Below are 15,090 nucleotides of genomic sequence, written 5' to 3' on the forward strand. Positions count from 1 at the left end.
GGCTGTTTATGGAGGCAGCTGCCCTTGTCTGCGACACCCTTTTACCTGCACCACCCCACTCAGTTTCTTCCACGTTCTGGGGTACCTCCCTTCAGTATGGACACTGCCCGTAGAAATGCCCACCTCGCTCTCTCAGCTCAAGGCATAGCACCTCTCTTGGAGGTCTGGTCTCTAAATGTCTCTGGCCTCTTCCAGAAAGTCTAAAATTCCTTCTCAATGGGTAGAGCAGCTCACCCGATATTGATAGGACATGAGGACCCAGGGGCAGACCTCATTCCAAAGAGCTTCTGAAAGCTGTTAATCTTGGCATTGCGGGACTCCTTTGGGGAGTGAGTGCCATTTATGGCTATGACTCCTGGGCCTTGGCTCATCCTTTAGGCAACTCCACCTGAGACAGGGCTCTCTCAGGCCAAGCCACCAGGAGGCTGTGTCCACCTTGGGGAGTACATTCTTCCAGTGCCACCTTGGGCATGGCTGGCAGTGCCTGCTTTGGACTAGGCCAACTGGCATCCTCCAGCAGCACCCTATGTCTGTCTCTGCAGAGCCACCCTGGGAAGATGTGGCCCGCGAGGCTCAGTTGTTTTCTCTGGACAGCACTGTCCTGGGCAGCACCCTCTTGGACACAGCCAGCAGAGTCCACCAGTGCCTGCCGCGGACAGAGCCTGTTCCATACATTCAGCATGACCCCGGGGCCTGCCCTGGGCACGCTCAGCAGCCCCCAGTGCCCAGTGCAGACAGGATCTCCAGGCAGGGCCTCTCGGACCCGGACCGAGGCCTCCAGGGCAGCTCCCGGTGCCCGCCTGGCCCGCTCTGGAGGCGCGCCCAGGCGCTGCCAGGAAGGCCGGCCGTTTATCCCCGGAGCCGCCAGCAGGGAGCTCCCTTTCGGCTCGGCTCGTGCGGCCGCGGGGGGCGGCGCTGCGCTGCGCCGTGCTGCGCTCCTGCCCGGACCGGGCCGGGGCCGCTGGATGCCGCGTCTCCGCTCCTGCTGCCTGCCGGGCGGGCTCCGGCGGCCGGTGAGTGCGGGGCGGCGGGGATGGCCGCTCGGTAGCGGGCTGGGGCCGGGCCCGGGGTGGGGGTGGGGGGTGCGGCGGGGCGGGCTCGGGCCGGGAAGGCGGGCGGGCGGCGGGGCCCGCCGGCTCCTCCTCCTCCTCCCCTGTCCCCTGGAAGCGGCGGCCCGGACTCCCGGCTCCGGTCCCTGGCCGTGCCGCGCAGCTCGGCGCCGGGACGCGGGGCCGAGCGGGAGTGGGGCGGGAGGGCGAGCTCCGGCCCCTTTTGCCACCTCGAGGGGCGGGGGGAGGCCGGACAGGGTGGCCTTCAGTTTCGGGGGGGCGTTCGGGGCTCGGGGGAGCCCAGGTGGCCCCGAGCTGCGGGATGGAGGCTGCAGCCCGGGGCGTAGGGGGCTTCTCGAGGCCAGGCCCAGGCCCCCCAGACAGACTGACGGACCGAGGCTCTGAGGAAGGCAGCGGGGAAGGCGAGCACCTCCACCGAGTCCTTTATCCCTCCCAGCGGCCTTCACCCTTTCATTGCCAGGCCGACACCGGACTCCTCTCAAAGGAGCAGCTGCCAGACAGCTGGCAAAACAATGGAGACCCTGCTTCCCTGGGCCCCCTCCCCTTGGGGCAGAAGACGGGGGGCGGGTGGGTGAACGGTAGGCTTTGGGGATTAGGGTGTGCCAGCTGTCCCCTGCGAATGGCTGCTCACCTCACCTCTCCCTGCCAAGGGGTGGGGTGCGTGTGGGAAGGTTGGACTATCTGCCCCAGGCCTCTGGGAGAGACTGCCCTGATGCCCCGCCCTGCGAACCTGTCATGCCAGTTGCTTCGCCAATGGGAAGGGGAGATGGTAAGGTTCGCTGCCCCCCACCCCCTTGTTGGGGGTGCCGCTGGTACCAAGCCTGGTGAGGAGTGGGTCCTGTTCCTGGCTGAGATAAGGCCTGCAGGGACACACCGCACATTGGAGCTTTGTTTGGGGGTAGGGGTGCAGTGGGGGATGGCGGTGTCACCCTGTTGCAAGGCATGTGTGTCCTGCTGATTAGTTGGAAAGGCTGCCGGCCAGAATGAGCTGGCGGGGAGGGTGAGGATGGGGGAGGCTGCCAGTTCGTTTTTTAAGCAGTACTCCTTTTGCCTGGTCCCTTGGCCAATGGGGCATGTGTTTGGCAGTGTCCTCATGGTTTGTGTTTGTGTAGGGAGGCCTGGGATGGTGCTTCCTGGGAAGAGCTTTCCTGCCTAGGGCCTTCCTGCCCTCAGATGGTCCCCCCAAATTATGGAATTGGATTCCCTCCCCTCTTCACCTTGCCAATGATTTATGTAGGTTCGTTTTGTCTTTTGGAGTACCTAGCATGTCTGTGGCTGAGGAGGCCTAGTAAATCCCCCTATGAAGAGCGAATGGTGCCGAGTGTGTCTGCACTGCGGCCATGCTGGAAGGGATGGAAGGTTGTCCAGGTGATTAAGAGCAAGAACACCTTAGCAAGACATTGAACCTAGAGGTTCAAGCTGCCTTGCCATGTGCTTACCAGGTCTGGAGCCCTTTTCTTGGGCAGGTTGGTATCCTGTTGTCATGGCAATGGAGTTGGCCTTGCCTCGTGTTCCCCACCCTATTAGCTCAGGGGCTACTTTCTAGTTGGAGATATTGAAAATTGCTCTCTTGAGGTCTCTGGTTTCCGGACAGACCTCACTGGCTCTTTGTCAGTGGCCTGCCCTCTGTCCTTTTGTGATGAGGACTTTCCAGGAAGCATCCTCCTGGTTGCTGGACATGACTGGTTATATATAGCTTTGGGTGGAGGTGTGCTTGTACATTTGGGGTTAGGAACATTGGAGTTGGGGCCTCAATTCCAGGAAGATGATGGGGGAAGCTATTGTGTTGGGGGGTTAGGGGAATGAGAAGCATCACAGGTGGGAGTGGAGGGTGGGTGAGGAAGGGGTAGAATGCTGATGGTCACTTCCTGTGGGAGCTTTGAGCTTTGAACAGTTGATGACTTGGCACCTGGCAGCTCTGAATATCTAGTTTGTTTACTCCTGTCTCCTGGCCTGACTCAGTGCCAGGGTGTGTGTCCCAGGGCTTCCTCTCACGATCCAGGCTCTCCTCAGAAATCTTCAGGTGGATTGTGCCCTTCCTGACTCCTGCCTGGTCCCTCAACCTCACTGCCTGGCAGTCTGGACAGCCAGCCTGTTGGCTGGAGACCGCTTCACTGGCCTAGCTTGAGGCTGTTCATTGAGGGGTACATGTGTCTTCAGAAGCTGGGCCTGAAAACTCCAGGGTCCCCCAGTGGCAGGTACCTGAAGGTTGACTGGGAGGGGCAGAAGTGGGGCTTGTGTGAAAGGAAGAATCCACCCTCTTAGGTGGAGCAGGGAGTTGTTGGAACTCAGGAAGGCTTGATTCAGACTTGCTGTGTCACAGATCTCCAGGGCAGCAGGGCTGTTCTTACTCCTTCTCAACCAGAGGTCTGTCCCCAGCCAGACCTCCTTCACCTGGAGTGGATACCACAGACTGGAGCCAGAGGATCCACGTGAGCAGGGTCCTGTTGGTGGCCCTGAGCCCCAGGCCTTGTCCTAGGCCTCTCCTGGGTGTGGTGGGTAAAGCTGAGGGGCTCTGGCCTGATATAGTTTAAAGGTTTGCGGGGTTGGGAGGGCCCAGCCCACCCTGTGCTATGATGAACAGGTTTCCCCAGGACTTGGGTTGGGGGCTTGATGGAGCTTTTAAGTTCTGCTTTGGGTCAGGCCCCGGGGTTCTTTAAGATCTGCTCACTGCACCTCACCCCCCATCACCATTTTCTGAGGCAGCCTGAATTAGAGGGTCAGGTGGTGCAGTAGTGGGAACTGGATTGGGAAGGGTGGGGAGCAGACTTGGAAACCCCCTCACCCTCCGCCCCTTACTTTCCTGCCCTTTCTCTTGAGGTAGGAATTGTGTGGCTTGTAAATTATCCACATTCCCTTGACATTTCAAATAGTTTACAGTCAGGCAGCAGTTTAAATTGTGGACTGATGATTTTACAGGGCCCAGGGCCCTTTCTCGCAGCCAGGTACTTCATAGTCACTTACAAGGAATTATTTTTGTTATTCTCTAGTATTCAGAGATGTTGGATGATGGGCTGTAGGTCACACAGCAAATCAGAGGGAGAGCGGGATTAGAACCTCAAGTTTGTGGTTGAGCTGAATACCTCTTCAGCGAAGCCCGAGTCTGAAGTCTCAGGCCCATGGAGATTTTAGAGTTGAAAAAGCTGAGGTCTAGAGAGAGGACGGGACTTGCTCAAGGTCACACAGGAGGTGGGGTGTTGGGGTGTTAGCTGAGCTTAGCGCCCAGCGGGCTGCGGCAGGCCCCGCGGGGGGCCAAGGAGGTGCATCTGGAAGAGCCGCCGGGGACCTGGCCGGGCTTCTGGCACGTCTCCCGCTCTCGTTTCTCCCGGGGCCTGCGGGATTGCTGCGTTCCAGGGGAGACGGTATCGCAGCGGAGGCGCCGCGGGGCTGCGTCTGCGCCGGCCCGGCTGCCTGGAGGTGCCGAGGGCCGAGGGTTCCCGGCGCTGCGGCGGGCAGGGCAGGGAGCCGGCTGCCGGGCGGCCGGGCCGGCTGATGTCATGTGAGAAGCGTGCAGACGGAGTGAGTGAGCACACCTGGAGCCAGAGAAGCTCCATGTGACCTGGCAGTGAGTCATGGGCCGCGTCGGGGCTCAGCAGGACCGCCGGCAAGAAGCTCCACGGCGGCGGCGACAGGCGTCACCCTGCGCTGCCCGGGCCGGGCGAGCCCCCCTGGGCCACGCGTGCAATTCCTCGGTCCGGGCTGGCAGGCGGGCGAGCGCCCCATCAAGGCCTCGGGGCGGTAGGAAACGGCCGCTCAGGGAGGTCAGAGGCCAAGGGAGAGAGGCCGGCTCTCTTGGGAAAGTATTTCCTTTGTATTTATTTATGAGTGTGGTCGAGGGTGGGAGGACTGGCCGTTTTAAGTATACACCCACAGCAGCCAAGTCTGGGCGCCCTTTTCTTGGGATTCTAATGTTATAGTTTCCATTTCCTGGGGTTTCTACTTTGCCAGCTGCAGGGTGACCCATTTAAATCTGTCCCCACTTAAAGCCACAAGACACTAGTGAGATCTATTTTAACCAAGTCCCCCAAGTCACTGAAACATTTTCAAAGCATGAGATGGCCAGCTTTGAACTTGTCGTTGCAAACCGGTTTACAGCTTTAATGCCAAATGCATTGCTTATTACTTTGTCACACCTTCCTTTTTTCTTCTTTGATCTTTAAAATCACAAAAGTAACATGCTAAAAAAAGGTTTTATCTGTAGCAAGTCTATGAGGTAGAAAGCTGAAGTGTTACCCCTCTTTGCCATTATTCCACAGAGAAAAATCACTGATATATTTGTGTAACAGATCTTTCCAGACTATTTTTTAAAAGCTTGTTATGAATATTTTATATATTATGTATTTATAGTTTAATACTTATATGTTATATAAATAGATTTTTTTGTGTGTGGTACACAGGCCTCTCACTGCTGTGGCCTCTCCCGTTGCGGAGCACAGGCTCCGGACGCGCAGGCTCAGCGGCCATGGCTCACGGGCCCAGCCGCTCCGCGGCATGTGGGATCTTCCCGGACCGGGGCACGAACCCGTGTCCCCTGCATCGGCAGGCGGACTCTCAACCACTGCACCACCAGGGAAGCCCCTACCTCATTCTTTTAAATAACTGCTAAGTTCTATAATTTAGCCACTCCCCTAGTGATGGGCATTTATAGAGACAGAATTTTGCTATTATGAAATAGCAAAGATTAGCCATGTTTATTGTGCTGCAAAGATTAGCTGTGTTTGTTGTGTGAATATATCTATAGATGTCCTATAAATGGAATGGCCCTGTCAAAGAATATGTACCTTTAAATATTTTCGTAGGTACCACACACTTGCCCTCCTTTTATCAACTTATATTCCCAGCAACACATTTGGGACACCCTGCTTCTCATCCTCTAGTTGATTGATGTTAGCTTGGTAGTTTTTACTAAACTGCTAAGTGAACGCAGTATACCTCTGTTTTATTTCGCACAGCTGTGACCATTACTCAGGCTGAATACCTGTTCATGTTTGTTGGCCATTTGTATTTCCGCATCTATGAATTGCCTGTCCTTATCTTGGCAGTAGTTATATGGGGCCTCTGGACTCGAGCCAGTGTGATCCAGCTTGGCCGTGTGCTAACTGGATTGCCTTCACTTCTTTGGGCTTTACTTTCCATACACAAAGGTTCTGTAGAGCATTAAGATTGTATGTCTAGACTTACTTTAGTCATATGTGTGCTGATAGTCATTTGTGTACTTTATTATCCTCTCTACCATCCCATTAAATGGCATGAATGTGCCTTGCTACCACTGGGTACCATTCTTGAGGACTTAGTTTGGTCTAGGCATTATATGAAGGGCATATATACACATTTCATTTAATTCCCATGCCCTATGTGGTAGGTACTATTATTTCCATTAAAAAAAAAAGGGAAAATAGAGGCACAGAGGCTTTCAGTGACTTGCCCAAGATTGCATCGCTGTTAACCCAAATTTGTTTTCAGCTTTGTTACCTGACATCTGAAGCCTAAACTCTTCCATGGGTTTTATTTATCTTTATATCCCCTACATTTAGTAGGTGCTTGATAAATACATACTTTTCCCAACATTTTATCACAAGGATCTGCAAACATTTAGAAAAGTTAGAGTTTTACAGTGAACACCCCATCTCCTAGACTCTACAGTGAACACTTTACTATCCTTGTTTATCACATCTTTATCCCTTGATCCAACCCTCAAGGCATCTTATATTTTTGATGCATCTCAGAGTAAATTGCAGACACCAATATACGTTACCCCCAATACATTAGCATACATATCATGAACTAGAGTTTGATATTTGTTTACTGTTCTTTTCTTCTTTTGAGTGAATATTTCATACAATGAAATGTACTAATCTTATGTGCACTATTTGATGACAATTGACAAAATGTATACATCTGTCAACCCAAACCCTTATCAAGATATGTAACACGAACATTACCCCGGAAAGTTCCCTCATGCCCTTTCTCAGGTAATCCCCACTCCCACTCCACCCCCACTTCCCAGAGGTAACCACTGTTCTGATTTTTTTTCACCATGGGTTACTTTTGCCTATACTAGAAATTCATATAGAAAGTACCATACCAGTATGTCGAAGTCTTCTTTTACTGTCACTTAACAGATGTTTTTGAGATTCATCCCTATTGTGTATATCAGTAGTAGTTTCCTTTTTATTGCTGAGTAGTATTCCATGATATGAATATGTAAATTGTTTCTCCTGTTGATGAATTGATAGGGGCATACTTGAATTGAAAGTTCCTTGCCCTCAAAATGCTTTCTGTCTTAAAGTAATAAAGCAGCTGAGTTGACTGATTCAGTGGTACTTTGCTTTGATTTGGGGGATAGTAGGGTCAAGATGATTTAGGTATGTACCCTAATTTACACACAGACCTTCCCTCCACTTAAAATTAGGAAAGGCCTCCTGGAGTAGGGTGAGGGGTGAAAGGCAGAGAAGGAGGTCAGAAAAACTGTAAGGTTACCTTCGGTGGGGGGGGTAAGAGACGAAGGGAAGGCAGGTAGAAACTGCAGCTTGGAATGGGAGTGGGGAGGTAGTGATTGCTGCTGGAGACTTTGGACGTAAGGACAGGAGATGCGGGAAAGTCCAAGGTCCACAGGAAGTTGACAGAGCCCAGGTCTCTGGTGAATTGGGCTCTGAGATGCATAGGAGCAGCTGCAGCTATACTGCAGGTCTGACCCTGGAGGGGGAGGTTGCAGGTAGCTCTAGACATGTGGCACAGGAGAGAACCCAGGCCACAGCCAGGCCTGGCAATTGTAGGGACAACAGTGGGGAAGGGGTACCTTGTGAGCTGTGTAGATAACAGTGGCAGGACAGGGCTGATGAGGGAAGGGCTGAAATGGACCTAGTCTCCAAAGGCCCCAGGGTTGGGATGAGAGGGGTGACTCTGGCAGAAAGTTAATAAATAACTTATGTCCACAAGAGACTTAAATATTTGGAATTTTATAGCTAGAAGAGACCTAGATCATCTAGTCCAACCTTGAGCAAAGTGACAGGCTCAAGGTCCCCTAGCGATTTGTTGGCAGATCCAGGCCTAGATACCAGATCTTCTAACATTTCCTGCCAGCACTATCCCCCTGTGCTGCTGCTGTGACTGTCTGTTGTTTCTGCCTGATGCAATGCTAGTGAGGGACAAGCTTTTGCCGAGACAGCCCAAAGATTCTAGAATTCTGGGGGCTGTGTACCGTTGATACTGCTCAGATATCTAGTCCCCAGCAAAGAGCCGGCACTGGGTAAGGATTGCAGAGTGAGAATTAGAGACCATAAAAGGTGTCTTGGTGGGATAGCATTGTAGGCGGTTTGGTTCTCTGTGGTTGGGCTGAGGCTGAGATATTGGTTTGTTCCCTCCAAGTCCCCAAGGTGGGTTTCTTTCTTCATTTCCCCCACATGTCCCCCTGGAGCCATCTTCTAACCTAGCCTTTTAAGAGAGTGCAGGTAGTGACGGGTGAGAGGTAAGGTGAGCAGTGACCAACCAAAGATCCTGCATCCTAGCATATGGTAGGTCTGTCCATACCCCCATCAGCGTTCAGGAGGAGAGGGAGAGACCCCCTATATTACAGTAGAGCCCTGAAGAGAGGATGCCTGTTGCCAGACTCCCCTTCACCCTGAATCAGTCCAGGCTCAGCTAGCCGAGGCTGTCCCTGGCTTTGCACTTCTTGGGCCCTAGATTTTCTGTCTTCCCACTCCCAGGTACTGTGCTTGGAACATTAAGAACTAAAAAGTTCAGAGGGAACTTTGTTTTACCAGGTAGGCACGGAGGTCAGAGGGGGAGAGGGGTGCCTGCTAGGTCCACAGGGAACCAATGACTGGGCCAGATCTCCCACCTCTTTGGATATGCTCTATAACTCAAGAGTTCTCTAGAACTGCACTGCCCAAGCACAGGGCTGTTGAATACTTGAAATGTGGTTTGTCTGAATTGAGATGTGCTCCGAGTGTTAAATGTGCACTGGATTTCGAAGACTTAATACGGAAAAGAGAATGTAAAATATCCCAATATTTTTTACATAGGTTACATGTTGAGATGACAATATTTTGGATATCTACGTTAATAAAGTATGTTGTTAAAGTTAATTTTAACCGTTTCTTTTTACCTTTTTTAATATGGCTGCTAGAAAATTTACAATTCCATATATGACTTGAATTATATTTCTTGTGGACAGCGCTGCTCTAGAAAGGATACTCTGATCTCTCAGGGGCCACATGTGATGGGCAGGGGGAAAGCAGTTAGCCAGTACCGGGGCCCTTGGGCACTTCTGGCCTTGATGCCTTCCTAGGCATTGTACCTGGGTTGGGGGTCCTTCTCAGTAGAATTGGGGGGCCTGGAATGCCCTGCTTGGTTGTGGCAGTGGGGTACACAGAGAGGAAAGGCCTCTCCAGGGCTTTGGCAAGAGCTCGCTGCTGCAAGGGGTAAGCTTGTAGGTCTTGTGTCTAGAACTCAGAGCGGGAGGCCTTCATGGAGAAAGAAAAAAGTACATTTAATTTCTAATTAGGTGGTACAGCCTGCTTCTTGTTCCCTGCTGGTTAGAACAAGGAAGGCTCTCTCAACTCCACCCCACCAGGTTTTTCTCCATCCTGTCCCCAGATGGGTGTGCCTAGGGGTGGGAGTAGGTTGGCGCCCTAGGCGCATAAGCCCTGGAGCTGGGGTTTTCTCTCAGGCTGCCACGACTTTCTTCCTGAGGCTATATTTAGGTGTTGGTCTGGGGAAAAGGATGTGAGCTTTTCAGGATCCTGTTTATCCAGCAGACCCCACGCCCACCCCCACCTTGCAGCTGTCTGTCCTCTATTCAGTCTGGAACTTCCCCTTACCTCCCTCCCTGCTTCACTTTGGGCGCCCAGGCCCTAGAAAGAAAACAACATTTGCCATTGAATCCTGCGGTCACCGCCTACTAGCTGTGTGACAACTAACATATCCTTAATTTTCTGAGCCCTGTTTTCTCATTTGTAAAGTAGAGATAATGATACCTACCTTGCAGGGATGCTGTGAGGTTCAAATGAGATAGTGTGTGTAAAGTGCCTGGCATTATGCCTGGTGAGTAGCAGTCATTAAATAAGTGTTGGTTCTTTAAGATCTTCTGTCAGGCAGTGGCTAAGGCTGCTGCTCTAGGGATAGCAGGTTTAGGAAAGAGTCCAGTAGCATGTGATGCCTATTGCCTTAATGACATTGGTTATGGGGAGGTGATGGTGCACAGAGTCCATTTCCTTTTTCCTTTGTGTTTGAATCTTTTTTTTTAATATTTATTTATCTATTTATTTTATTTTTGGCTGTGTTGGATCTTAGTTGTGGCACGCAGGCTTCACTCTAGTTGCGTCGTGTGGGCTCAGTAGTTGCAGCGCACGGGCTTAGTTGCCCTGCAGCACGCGTGATCTTAGTTCACCGACCGAACCCGCGTCCCCTGCATTGGAAGGTGGATTCTTTTTTTTTAATTAAAAAAAAATTATTTATTTTATTTATTTAATTTTAGCTGCGTTGGGTCTTCGTTGCTGTGCGCGGGCTTTTCTTCTCTAGTTGCAGTGAGCGGGGGCTACTCTTCGTTGTGGTGTGTGGGCTTCTCATTGTGGTGGCTTTTCTTTTTTTTTTTCTTAAATATTTTTATTTACTTATTTGGTTGCATCTGGTCTTAGTTGTGGCAGGCAGGCTCCTTTGTTGCGGCTCGCGTGGTGGCTTCTCTTGTGGAGTACGGGCTCTAGGCAAATGGGCTCTAGAGCGCAGGCTCAGTCGTTGTGGCGCACGGGCTTAGTTGCATGTGGGATCTTCGCAGACCAGGGCTCAAACCCGTGTCCCCTGCATCGGCAGGTGGATTCTTAACCACTGCACCACCAGGGAAGTCCCTTGCATTTGAATCTTAAGTCAGATCCCAAGTTGGCTTGATGACATCCTCTAACCAGGAAGTTAGATCTCCCAGATGCCACCACCATGCACAGCTAAGCCTGGGTCTTTCAGGGATTACAGGAAATGACAGACTTTGGAGTCTGGGCTTTTATAAACTGATCTAAACCTCGTTTCCGTATTTGTAAAATGGGGGTAATGACAGACCTACCCGTAGCAGTGTTGTGAAGATTACCTTAATTGAGACAGTACCGTGTAAAACAGAGCACCTGGCACATAACTGGCACTCAGTGAGGGAAAGCTGTGCTCATTAGTTGGCCGTGTCTGGATTGGAGACACAGAAAGAGGCTCTGCTCGAATAACCTTTCTCCCTGTTTCTGTTTGCAGCGGCAAGGTGGGGCACGAAGGCCCTGTGCTGAGCACCCGTAGTCCTCTGGGGTGCCACCCCTAAAAATAGCACCCCACCATGTTTAACCTAATGAAGAAAGACAAGGACAAGGATGGCACGCGGAAGGAGAAGAAGGAGAAAAAGGAGAAGAAGGAGCGGATGTCAGCGGCGGAGCTGCGGAGCCTGGAAGAGATGAGCCTGAGGCGTGGCTTCTTCAACCTGAGCCGCTCCTCCAAGCGTGACTCGAAGACACGCTTGGAAATCTCCAACCCCATCCCCATCAAGGTGGCCAGCAGCTCCGACCTGCACCTGACTGACATCGACTCCGACAGCAACAGGGGCAGTGTCATCCTGGACTCGGGCCACCTGAGCACAGCCAGCTCCAGTGATGACCTCAAGGGTGAGGAAGGCAGCTTACGGGGCTCGGTGCTGCAGCGGGCAGCCAAGTTCGGCTCCCTGGCCAAGCAGAACTCACAGATGATTGTCAAGCGCTTCTCCTTCTCCCAGCGCAGCCGGGATGAGAGCGCCTCAGAAACCTCCACCCCCTCAGAGCACTCTGCCGCCCCGTCTCCACAGGTAGAGGTGAGGACCCTAGAGGGACAGCTGATGCAGCATCCCGGCCCAGGCATCCCTCGACCAGGACCTCGGTCCCGAGCCCCTGAGCTGGTGACTAAAAGGTTCCCGGCTGACCTGCGCTTGCCCCCCGTGGTGCCCCCGCTGCCCCCTGCCCTCCGGGAACTGGAACTGCAGCGACGGCCCACGGGGGACTTTGGCTTCTCCCTGCGACGCACAACCATGCTGGATCGGGGCCCCGAGGGCCAGGTCTATCGGAAGGTGGTTCACTTTGCTGAACCCGGCGCGGGCACCAAGGACCTGGCCCTGGGGCTGGTGCCGGGTGATCGTCTGGTGGAGATTAATGGGCACAATGTGGAGAGCAAGTCCAGGGATGAGATTGTGGAGATGATCCGGCAGTCTGGGGACAGCGTGCAGCTCAAGGTGCAGCCCATCCCGGAGCTCAGCGAGCTGAGTCGGAGCTGGCTGCGGAGCGGCGAGGGACCCCGCAGGGAGCCAGCCCATGTGAGTCTTGGCCTGGGCAGCCGGGGGCAAGCAGGGATTGGGGATGTTGGCATCTCCTGCGACTGTACCTGGGTGGATGATTGGGGTACCCAGGAGCTACGGTCAGAGCCTAGCGAGTGTGTGACCGGTGAAGCCGTGCCACTCCTTGGGCTCCGGGACGACTTACCTGGCCTGTGGTGTGATACACAGCGATACAAGCTTCATGATACCCTGGTGGGCTAATATGTCCTGAGCCCTAAATTGGGGCATGGGGGCTAACATGTGCCACTTCCAGATGTGAGAGCCACTCTGGGCTACTACTGGTCCAGACTGGTATCTGGACTAAAATATAGGATTTCCATTATTTAGATATTGGAGGTGAAAAAAAGATAAATTATTTTAAATCAGGGCTCACATTGGTAGCTCCTGGGGAGATGACCTCAGGCCTCCTTTTACCCCTGAGTGACTGAGGAGCTGAATACCAGGTAAGGTTGCAGAGATAATCAGTGGCCAGATCATCGAAGACCTTGTAAATAATGGTAGGAGTTCAGATTTTATCCCAGTGAAACGGGACCATTGTAGGGTGTTCAGCAGGGGAGTGACTGGATCTGATTTATAAAGAACACTAGGCCTCCAAGAGTCTTTATTATCTCTTGGAAGAAGAAAAAGCACGGCCCTGGAAAGGCAAAAGGGATCAGGCCTACAGAGATAGTATGACCTGACTATCCCTGAGATCCCAACTCTTATCCTGCCCACACAAAACAGCAGTGGAAGGGGGTGACATAGGAGCAGAAGAGACTGAGATTAGATGTATGAGCAGGTCTCTGAGGGGATGGAGATCTCTAACCCCAGGGGACTTTTGATAGGGTGGCTACAAATCAGTTTGGAGTGTTCTGCCTGGAGACAGTCTAGGAGGGACAGGTTGGCCTCTAGCCATCCCTTTGTCCTGGCTGTGGGTTTTAGGATCGTTCCGATCTGGTCCCTGCAGCCTGACCACTGCATAGCCTGGCCAGGACCTTTCAGCACTAAGTGACCAGCCAGATGTGTCAAAGTCAGAAGCGGGAGGAAATGCTAAGGAAGCAAGCAGAGTCCTGGTCCTGGCTTTCTCCTGGGGAGGGGAAGTGGGAGCTCAGATGGCTGTTCAGCCTGGCAGCGTCTCGGGCCAGGGGGGCCTGGGAGCGGCAGGGTTAGGCTCTGGCGGGAAGCACTGGAGCTGGGTTCCCGGCCTTCCTTTACCCGGGGGCTGGTGGGGTCAGGCAGCTTTGCTAGTCAGGAAAGGGTAGTGAGTGGAAGGGAGCCTGTTGTGGAATCCAGGGGAAGACCTGGACCCATTTATTCCGGAAACACACATCAGGCACCTACTGTGTGGTAGCCATCAGGCTAGACTGAACTCAGGGAAGTGCAACTTAGAGGGAGTAGTCTTTATTTCAGAACCAAAAATCATACCGTGTTGCCATGTCTGTCTGCTTTCTACCGGGCTAGCATTGCTTTTAACAGATGGAACTCTCTTCTTCTTAAAGAATGAATCTCCCCTGGGGGATTGTTGCCAGCTCCCTGTTGAACCACAGCACAGGCCTCTGTGGGGCCCTGGGCCTGGCATCTCGGATGCTGTTTAGTTTTGTCTTTATAGCACAGGGATCATCCTGGTATCTCATATTTCCCAGCCACTCTCCCTTCCCAGCTAGCTGCTGCTACCTCATCCCTGGGGAAGTGGATGGCTTCGCTTTGGAGGCCCTGGTGGATTCCACATTACAGCAGGTATCCCTGAAATGCTGGCTTGTTCTCGTCCCTGTGGGGCAAACCCAGCTGGTGGCCAGAGGACGTCTTTGTCGACCTGAGGGATCGGGCAGGGGGCGTAGTTGAAAGCCCCATCCTCATGAGTCTCCTAGAGCCCTCTGACAGGTTAAGAGAAGCCCTGTATCTTTTCCTACCTGGGTAGGTGGTGGGGACTCAGGCCACAGCAGAGGGGAGTGGAGTGAGCCCAGCATTCCAGCTTCCTGGGACAGACCCCGGAGCGGGTGTGGGAGTGCTGCAGCCTCTTCTGCGGCTCTCATCCTCTATCTCCTCCTCTTCCTCCTGCTCCTTTTCTTGGCAGCAGTTCTAATCCCAGTTCCATGCCAAGAAAAGAGTCTTCCCGCCTCCTCCAGGCTGCTGGGTGGGGTACCCTGACAACTCCAGCCCCACGGGTACAGCTCCTGGCGGCCACCCTGCCCATCAGGCCATCCATCAACTGTGTCCACACGTTGCCTGTCCCCAGGGAGCTCTGAGGGAGCTGGCTAGCCATCTGTTCTCTTTCGGCACACAGATGGGGGCCAGGCCCCATGGCTTTTTCCGTGGCCTCTTCAGAAGGCCCCAGGGAGAGACAGCCCCTTGGGTTTCCCTCTCACATGGTGTGTGTCCAGAATGCTTGGCTCACACCTTCTTCGTGTATCCCTGTGGCTGCTAGACAGGGTTCCACTGGGAGCAGGGGTGAGCTACGGTAGTAAGATAGACTTGGGGCCTGATAGGAACCACTCAGCTGGCCTGAGAGAAGCAACTCTTCTGCGTCTTTTCTTCCGCTCACCTATCTATCAAACAAACATTTGTTGAGCACTTTCTGTGTGCTAGGTCCTGGGGTCCAGCAGTGAGCAGCACATACCCCCAGCCCCAAGGAGCTCATAGTGTGGTGGGAGGGATGGTCAAGTGGCAGACAAGGGCAATGCCATTTGAGAAGCTCAGTGACAGGGGCCAGAA

The 15,090-nt window shown here is 53.1% G+C and overlaps 1 protein-coding gene across 11 annotated transcripts in view; it reads left to right on the top strand.

The window, feature by feature from the left end:
* The first annotated feature begins 889 nt into the window (after nucleotides 1-889).
* MYO18A (myosin XVIIIA) overlaps nucleotides 890-15,090 on the top strand; it is a 95,503-nt gene continuing 81,302 nt past the window's right edge. For 10 of the 11 annotated variants that reach the window (XM_067714586.1, XM_067714587.1, XM_067714593.1 and 7 more), the window contains exons 1-2: nucleotides 890-1,013; nucleotides 11,301-12,378. In XM_067714586.1, coding sequence (XP_067570687.1) covers nucleotides 11,380-12,378 — 999 coding nt within the window. In that variant the 5' untranslated portion in view covers nucleotides 890-1,013; nucleotides 11,301-11,379. Of the gene's footprint in view, nucleotides 1,014-1,376; nucleotides 1,840-11,300; nucleotides 12,379-15,090 lie in introns of those variants that run through there. The other variant, XM_067714585.1, reaches the window with a different exon arrangement.

Source organism: Pseudorca crassidens, chromosome 19 (assembly GCF_039906515.1).
Source record: "Pseudorca crassidens isolate mPseCra1 chromosome 19, mPseCra1.hap1, whole genome shotgun sequence".
NCBI classification, from domain to species: domain Eukaryota; kingdom Metazoa; phylum Chordata; class Mammalia; order Artiodactyla; family Delphinidae; genus Pseudorca; species Pseudorca crassidens.